At 39.9% G+C, this 7527-nt stretch overlaps 1 protein-coding gene across 1 annotated transcript; it reads right to left on the bottom strand.

Moving 5' to 3' along the window:
- Window positions 1-2603: 2603 nt before the first annotated feature.
- Window positions 2604-7211, bottom strand: cunh1orf52 (chromosome unknown C1orf52 homolog). Its single transcript, XM_005736963.2, has 3 exons — window positions 6750-7211; window positions 4976-5186; window positions 2604-4307 (listed from the first exon to the last, which is right to left on the bottom strand). The coding sequence occupies exons 1-3, from the start codon at window positions 7044-7046 to the stop codon at window positions 4153-4155; spliced, it is 663 nt and encodes a 220-aa protein (XP_005737020.1). The 5' UTR covers window positions 7047-7211; the 3' UTR covers window positions 2604-4152.
- Window positions 7212-7527: the final 316 nt, after the last annotated feature.

A 7527-nucleotide genomic window follows, 5' to 3' on the forward strand; every position in this document is an offset into this window, starting at 1 on the left:
GGCCCATTCAGACTTGGTGTCCCAAACCTCCTTTGGAATGCTTAGAAAGGTCTGCTGGAGGTAGAAGCTGAAAATCGCATGAACTGGAGCCAAGGCTAGATGTTCCCAGTGCACCCTGACTACATGTTTTGACATGCTGAGCCTGTCATGTATCCTGATCAAACACGTTGCCTCTTCAGATTATGCCCAACCAGCTCCATGGGCTAAGGACTATTCATCAGGTCCTCTGCCTTGTGCTCCCTCCCCAGGCTTTACGCCAGAGTGGAGCAAAGCCTGGACTCTTACATAGGACCAATTCTCCTTGGAAGACTACGAGGGGGGAAAAGTCAATTACATAGCACCTGGGATCACATTGTTACACAAATGCCACCACTATGGTAAGGTGGTGATTCATAGAAGTAATCCTGACCTCCTCTGTACATAGTGATGGTGATTTGAACCAAAATGTAAAATTTAAGATTCATTACTCCATAAGACCTGTTGCCATGATTTCTAGTTCTTTTGTGATGGCATACCTCAGCCCTTTTCTCCCCTTCACTAAGAATGGCTTGTTGACAGCCACCCTGTAAGTGAGTCCAATTCTGAAGAGTCTTTGGCAAACAGTAGATGAATCAACAGGAGGGCCTTGCTGCATCTGTTGGGTTCTATCTCAGGTGTTTGGTGGATTTTTCCCCTTTCTTAAGGACTTGACTTTGACAAACTATTCATGCGCTGTAGATAGATTTTCTTAATGCCTACCGCTTCTTCTTCTGTCTTCCACTTCACTTCACTTTAGTTTCCTAATTTTTTAAAGACATACTGCAGACCATGCAAGAAATGACCAGGTTTTTGCCCATAAAGAAATGAGAGGGTGGCTCACGGTTTTTGCACAGGACTTGACTTCAGATCAAGGCAGAAAATTGTATTTGTTTCCCAAGTCTTAGGAGATTTTCTCTTCTGCTGAACATCTGTTTGACACAATTGGCCACACCAGATTGTTGGTGTGAAAAGCAGCTGTTTGCCTCTAGAAAACATCCAGGGATGAGTGGAGCTTTTAGGGACGTCGGTGAGTGCGTTGACCAGCATGGTGTGGAGAGTGTAAATAAAACCATAAAGTCTGCCACTATAGCAGCATGACACCGTGGATGGAAAAGTGAGTCAGTCCACAGCTTTGGTCAACTGTGAAAGATCTCAACAAGTAATGGAAGGATTGCGATAAATTTCTCTAGACATTTACAACTCCTAAAAGGAAATTTACTTTCCCTCTGTTGTCACGAGCAGTCACAACTAATGGATAAACTATTATAAAATATTTTAGATCATGCAGCTACAATATCAGTTAGCCTGAGTTGTCTTTTATTGCGTGTCTGTGTAAAAAGAAAAGAAAAAAGAAAAAGCAACCACCGCGCTATCATGCCAATCATAAGATGATCAACCTGGTATATATTGTACATGTGAAGTTGCATTTAGCTGCTGTTAGGTGTATTCTTTCTCTCATTGGCCCCAATTTCCCAGCAGCACCAGACAGCAGCCATGGTTACATTTACATACAAGCTGCTACATTGTGCTGACAGTGTGAAAATGTCATAAGTCAGGTAGCAGCAGCTGCTGGGAGCCAGCTTAGTAAAGGCCCCTGAATACTCGGTGGTCATGATGAGGTCTTGACCTTCCAGTAAATGTGTCAAGAGTGATCTAAGGTTAGAGTGACACACACTCCTCAATGAGCAGAGTGATCCAGGGAACAGCCGTAACTGGAAATCTCTTGCAATTTAACTTCACATTAGTACTGTTTTATTCCTTCAAATGACCACAAAATGTTATATTGTTAAAATGCGATTTAGATATTGAGAATTTAAGTGAAGTTTTGCTGCATTCATTCTGTTTTTGTTAAAAGTGTGTAACATAACACTAATATGTTCTCTTTCATTAAAGATAAGAGGATAAGGTTAGCCATGTGTGACTGCTGGCGGGATGAAAAATGCTTTCCTGTGGTAAAATGATCTCTATAAGACAAAGAGGCTCAAGTCAAAGAATGCTGTGGATATCATATCAAAGACAGAAACAATTCAACAGCATCAAAAAAACCTCACAAAAACTAAGCTGGAATTGTATTTCTAAAGGCAACGCATTGCAAAACATCCATCTCCTGGGAAATTTCCAGACTGACAATGAGATGAATAATTCCTAAACACTGATGGATATGACCTCGCTGGTCTTTGCTCATTCAGTCAGTACAGAGAGGGGTTATTTGTGCGTAAATACAGCTGATAAAAATCAGTTCATCACTGCTGTTCTGCAGGCCCTGGTACACATTTCAGACAAGGCCAGGCACATACCTGGAGGCTGGAATTTTATCAGAAGCATATTCACCACTATTTCATGTCAACCCATGATGACAGATAGACCAGGAATTCCTCTGATCACTAAACTGTTGCAAAGTGGAAACTTTTTTTCCCCAATTCTCGGAAAACCATTATATTTACTCCAATGGCCACAGGAACCTAAAAAATGGATTGTGAGTTTTACAGTCTGTTGCTTTGATAACACAAATCTAAAAAACTTAATGGCTAAAAAATAAACAAATAAGCTATTCAATAAATAAACAGACTTTGCAACTTAAAAGGTAAATGACTCTTTTCAATAAACAATTTTATTGCCTCAATGGTTTATGTTGCCCAGAAAGCTATAAATATACCGTAACACTGAATTCAGAGAATTGCTGGAAGAAATAAAAGATCCACAAAGAAATACGTGTTCCAATACTCGACGTAGTCTAAATAAACATATAGGAGGTTATTTCCTGTTGTAGTCCCTGGTACATGACACTGAATCAACAGTTTGAATGGAACAAGCACCTCAAGAAAACTGAGACGACACAAACTTCCAAATCAAAGATTGCCACTCCCTTTTTGACAGACACAACATATATACACAGCTCCTGATTGTAATTTGAGTAGCAGTCACACAGCTGACCTCACCATAAACATTGATGGAGTTTCAGTGTAGCCTAAAGGCGACATCTAGTGGCCATAAGCAGGAACAACAGGGGAATGGTGCAATTTCAGATTTCAAAGAACAACACACAATCATATTTTGGTGGTGAATGGGCAGTGAGTATACAACACAAAACAAAGTACAGACCAAGTAACCCACCACAGCCAAACATCACTGTTATTATACTTAATTAAATTTATAAAACAGGAAGTAAACACACTTACAAGTCAACATGTTTTGGCCTTCAGGCCTAATGGCTATGACTAAAAACAATCCTGGTGAATAATTGAAGTCCAGCAGAGTCAAACAAGAACAATCTCACAACGTTAATTGTTTGGAAATGATCACTTTTGTACAGCTGTGATATCCTTTATCATTGTGCCTTTAAAATACCCCCTTAGCTTGTTATTAAGTCCAAAATCACAGCTGTTAGCCTTTAGCCTTTGCAATGGGGCCATCAAATGATGTTTTTTGATATTACATGATATACAGTGCTTAAAAGATTTATTAGACCACTACCCAGAGTAAGGCTTATACCACAGCTCCCCCAAATGAAAGATATTGGAATTACCAAAATCATTTTATGTTTCTGTAACAGATAATCCATCTTTATTCTGAATTATATTTTTAGTGTTAAATACATAACTATTTTTTCCAGCAATTTTCAAACTGTTTTACTGAAAAGCAGAAAAAACCCAGTAAATTATTATTTTTGATTAAGATGCCACCTCAAAGTTATTTACCTGCACTCCTGAACAGAAACAATGGTGTTAGTGGTTTATAATTTGGGCCTCGTAGCGGGATCGATCATTTCCGACTTGTCATTGTAGTTCAGTGTGCCGGCTCAGACTTGGGTATAAAAGTGTGAATTCAGTTTGTCATTTACCTAAAAAACTACAACAAGTTTGAGCTTTAAACAAGTTTTTCACAGATGTTCTTGTGCTTATGGCAGCTGGTCTGATAAATTTAAGCACTGCTAACAATGTTGCAAACTGAATCAAATCAAAAAATTCTTATGTGCTCACAGTCTTGAAAAAACAAACTACTGCTTCAAATTAAAACATGTACATACAGATAAAACAACGCTCTATGATTGCATGCTCTAATGCAGTGAATGCTCCCTGCTGATGGAAAAGATTTACATTGCAGACAATTTCCTGGGTGCAGAAAGTTTGGTCCTCACTCAATCTTTTGCCTGAGGATCCTTTTCTCTTCTTCAACAAAGTTCTTGTCAGATGTGGCTTGTCCAAAGTCCCTCTTCCTCTTCTCCTTCTGCTGGAAGGTCTCCACTCGCCGTTTCTTGGCAGACAGCCCTGGCTTCTCTGACTCCTCATCTGATCAGCAGATGACGAGTTGGATGGATTTGGGATTTTGTAGAGGGACGGAGAGTAAAACATAATCTTTATTATTATTTCTCAACAGCACATTGTTTAAATAAACAAGTCCACATTTTCCAAGCAGGTGCAAAGCAGAAAGCAGAGCAAACGCCCTCATTATTTTACTGCATTGCACTCATTTGTTACATATAGTTGGATGGAAATACGTAGGTGGAATGATGCAGCTGATATTATGCTTCGCATCTTTGGGTATTGATTAAACACACAAAGACTGGCCTGAAACAGATGTTTACATTTATAATCTGATACTTTTATTTAGTTTTTGGTATCATTTATTTCACATTTTTGTGGCAGCAAATCAAATAAATCTTTGTTAACAACTTCCAGCTCTTCTCTGAAGAAGTCCAAAAATCCTCACACACAACTTTTTCAACAAATTGAAAACATTAACACAATGTTCACCTCTGGTATCTACTGTATTGCCCTTGTTTCATTTCCATGTAGTTCTTTTGCTTATCACAAGTTCATACTTTCTTGCTAATTTGCCAAATTATCAAATAACATAGGATTAAATACACATCAAAATTTATTGGGATTTTAAAGCCTGTGGGTATTGCACAACGGTATAAAAGAGCTGTGATGAGGAGAATGAAACTGAAACTCACCAGAGTCTGAGGGTTGCTCTTCTTCAGGTAGAAAACGAGCTTTGCCTGTATAAGCTTGCGGTGCGTCTTCCCCGTTGTCCTCGTACACATTGGACCACTTTATAGCCATGTCCATTCCAGGGGGAGGTCCTTTCTTCTTCTCTGGCTCTGCAGTGTAACTTTCAGGCGGGGGCACGGCATTTGTCTTCCACGGCTTAAATTCTCTGGCAGCCTTCAAGGGAAAAAAAGTGGAAAATTGGTTTAGAGAAAGTCAAACAGCAAAGGTGATCATAGCTAGTCTCCATAAGAGATTAAAGACAGTAAATTCTCTTTAAAATAAACAAGAAATATAACTATTATAATATGTGAATCACTCAATCACTTTATAATGTTCACAGTAGATATATATTGACTTGTTAACACTGAGGTTATGGCTTGTGGTGTTGCTGTACTGCACTACGTTATAATGAAAAGTCTTCCTAACATCGTTTCTATTGGCCTCATTCACTTGCAAAGAGAGAAGACAGAAAAACATCTTTCATGCACCAGAATGACATCACACATGTGCAAGACTGTGGAAAAGTCTCAAGCTACACCTCAATTCTTTAGATGTTGCAAAATATTTACAGCGATTTATTGGAACATGTGCAAACACAAATGAAAATACGGCATGCAAGTCAAAAATGATGCTGAAAAGCATCAATATTAGACAACTTTAGCTTCCTTTTAAATTCTTTAAGTAGCCTAAAGGGATAGTTTTTCAGGTTTCTTGAAGTCCACATCAAAACACAATGGTTATGACTGTTAATGACTGTAGACAGTCACCATTGTACCTCTCTCCTGACCACCTCCAATTTAAACCAAGATTTTCAAGTCTTTCATCCCTCCCTGTTTTTCAGTCCAGTTCTTGTGTAATCTGGCAAACCTCAACCTTTTCTCCTCCTTTCCTTCATTAAGAATGGCTTCTGGACAGCAACCCTTCCACCGAGACCATTTCTGATGAGGCTTTGGCAAACGGTAGATGGACCAACTACAGGGCCAGATTTCTCTCTCAGGTCTTGTGTCAGGCCCTTGCTGGATTTGTTTTCCTACTTGTTAAGAACACGATTTTCAGATACAGTTCATCAGCTGTAGATGATGCCTTTCTTATTTGTTTTGTTAGACTTGCCACTTATTTGAGTGGCCTCAGCTTCCACGGAGTTTTTAACAACACTCTGCACACCATGCCATCACATTTTTAGCTCTTTGGTAATCACCTTATTGGTGCAAAGACACTATTTTATACTGTCAACCTGTGCACTCTTTGGCATTTTCATAGGGTCATCCGAAGAAATTAACAAATAATATGTTTTTTCAACAGGCTGATCGTAACAAAGTGCCTAAAAATTCTATTTAAAATCGGTTCTTTGCCAAGTTGTCTGTTAACTGTAGACACAAGATTGGTTCATCCGCTTATGACACACCTTGTTTGGAAGAACTATTGCTGAAGACCACTTAGAAAGGCTCTATGGAAGTAAATTATGAGGAAATGAATATGGCTCAATACTTCTGCACAGCCTGTACATATGAATATCGTTACAAAAGTCTGATAACGTCTCCAACCAACCACTGCAGATAGAGCTACACTGTGTGCATCAGCAAGCAAAGAAACAGCGACCACTACTGGGCAGCCTGAGCTAGCACAGGTGAAGCCGATAATCTGCTAATTGTGGCTCGTACAGTGTTTACACTCATCTAGCACATCAGAGCGTGCTTGTTGTGGTCATATTAACCGCAGTTCAACATGTATTTGTACCTCCTCCGGGGCTTTGACCGTCAGGCTGTCCCAGTCTATTTGCTTATTCAGCGGGTTATAGAGGAAAGCGGGTTTGGACACGGAGCGAAACAGCTCGTCGGGTTTGGGTAACGGAGCTCCGCCGGCATCTCGCTTGGTTCCCGGTAGAGAGGACCGAGCGCTCCCCTCGGCTTCGGTCCCCGCTTTCTTCTTTCGGCTTCCCCCCTGGTCATCCGAATCGCTGTCGTTGCTGCTGTCGCTCAAATCGTCGTAGCTCGAGAAGAACCCCAAAGAGCCCGTCTTCTTTTCTTCTGTCATTTTTCTGAGGCTACAAATACTCTATTAAGGAACAAGATACTGCTGTAAAACCCACGCGAAAATGAAGCTAGATCCGCTGACCCTAACTTCTTCAAGATCTACTCCATTTTGAATGAGCCTCCAAAACAGTTGTAAAGCGAGTAGATGGTGTCGTAAAGCCTGTCGTGAAGCCATTTCCTAGCAGGCTGGTGGTAATTTGCAATTCGACCAAAAGAAAATAAATCTTTCCGTCAAAGTCTTTCAGTATTTGGAGTTTATTTTAATGTTAAAATTGTTTCTGTATAATATACTCAGCCACAGTTATTATGTAATTAAATATAATTAATGGGCTGTTGTTTAAGCTCCATTTTCCTCTTTTTGACAGAGAATTTCTGCCATCTGCTGGAGACATTTGACAACTGCAGCCTCCGTACCGCTTAAAAAAAGGGAGGTCTACAGCTGAGGTGTAGTGCCAGAAAGTGAGCGTGTTCCAAATAGTGAA

The sequence above is a fragment of the Pundamilia nyererei genome, unplaced genomic scaffold (assembly GCF_000239375.1).
Source record: "Pundamilia nyererei isolate P.nyererei 1_Seehausen unplaced genomic scaffold, PunNye1.0 scaffold00072, whole genome shotgun sequence".
NCBI lineage: Eukaryota > Metazoa > Chordata > Actinopteri > Cichliformes > Cichlidae > Pundamilia > Pundamilia nyererei.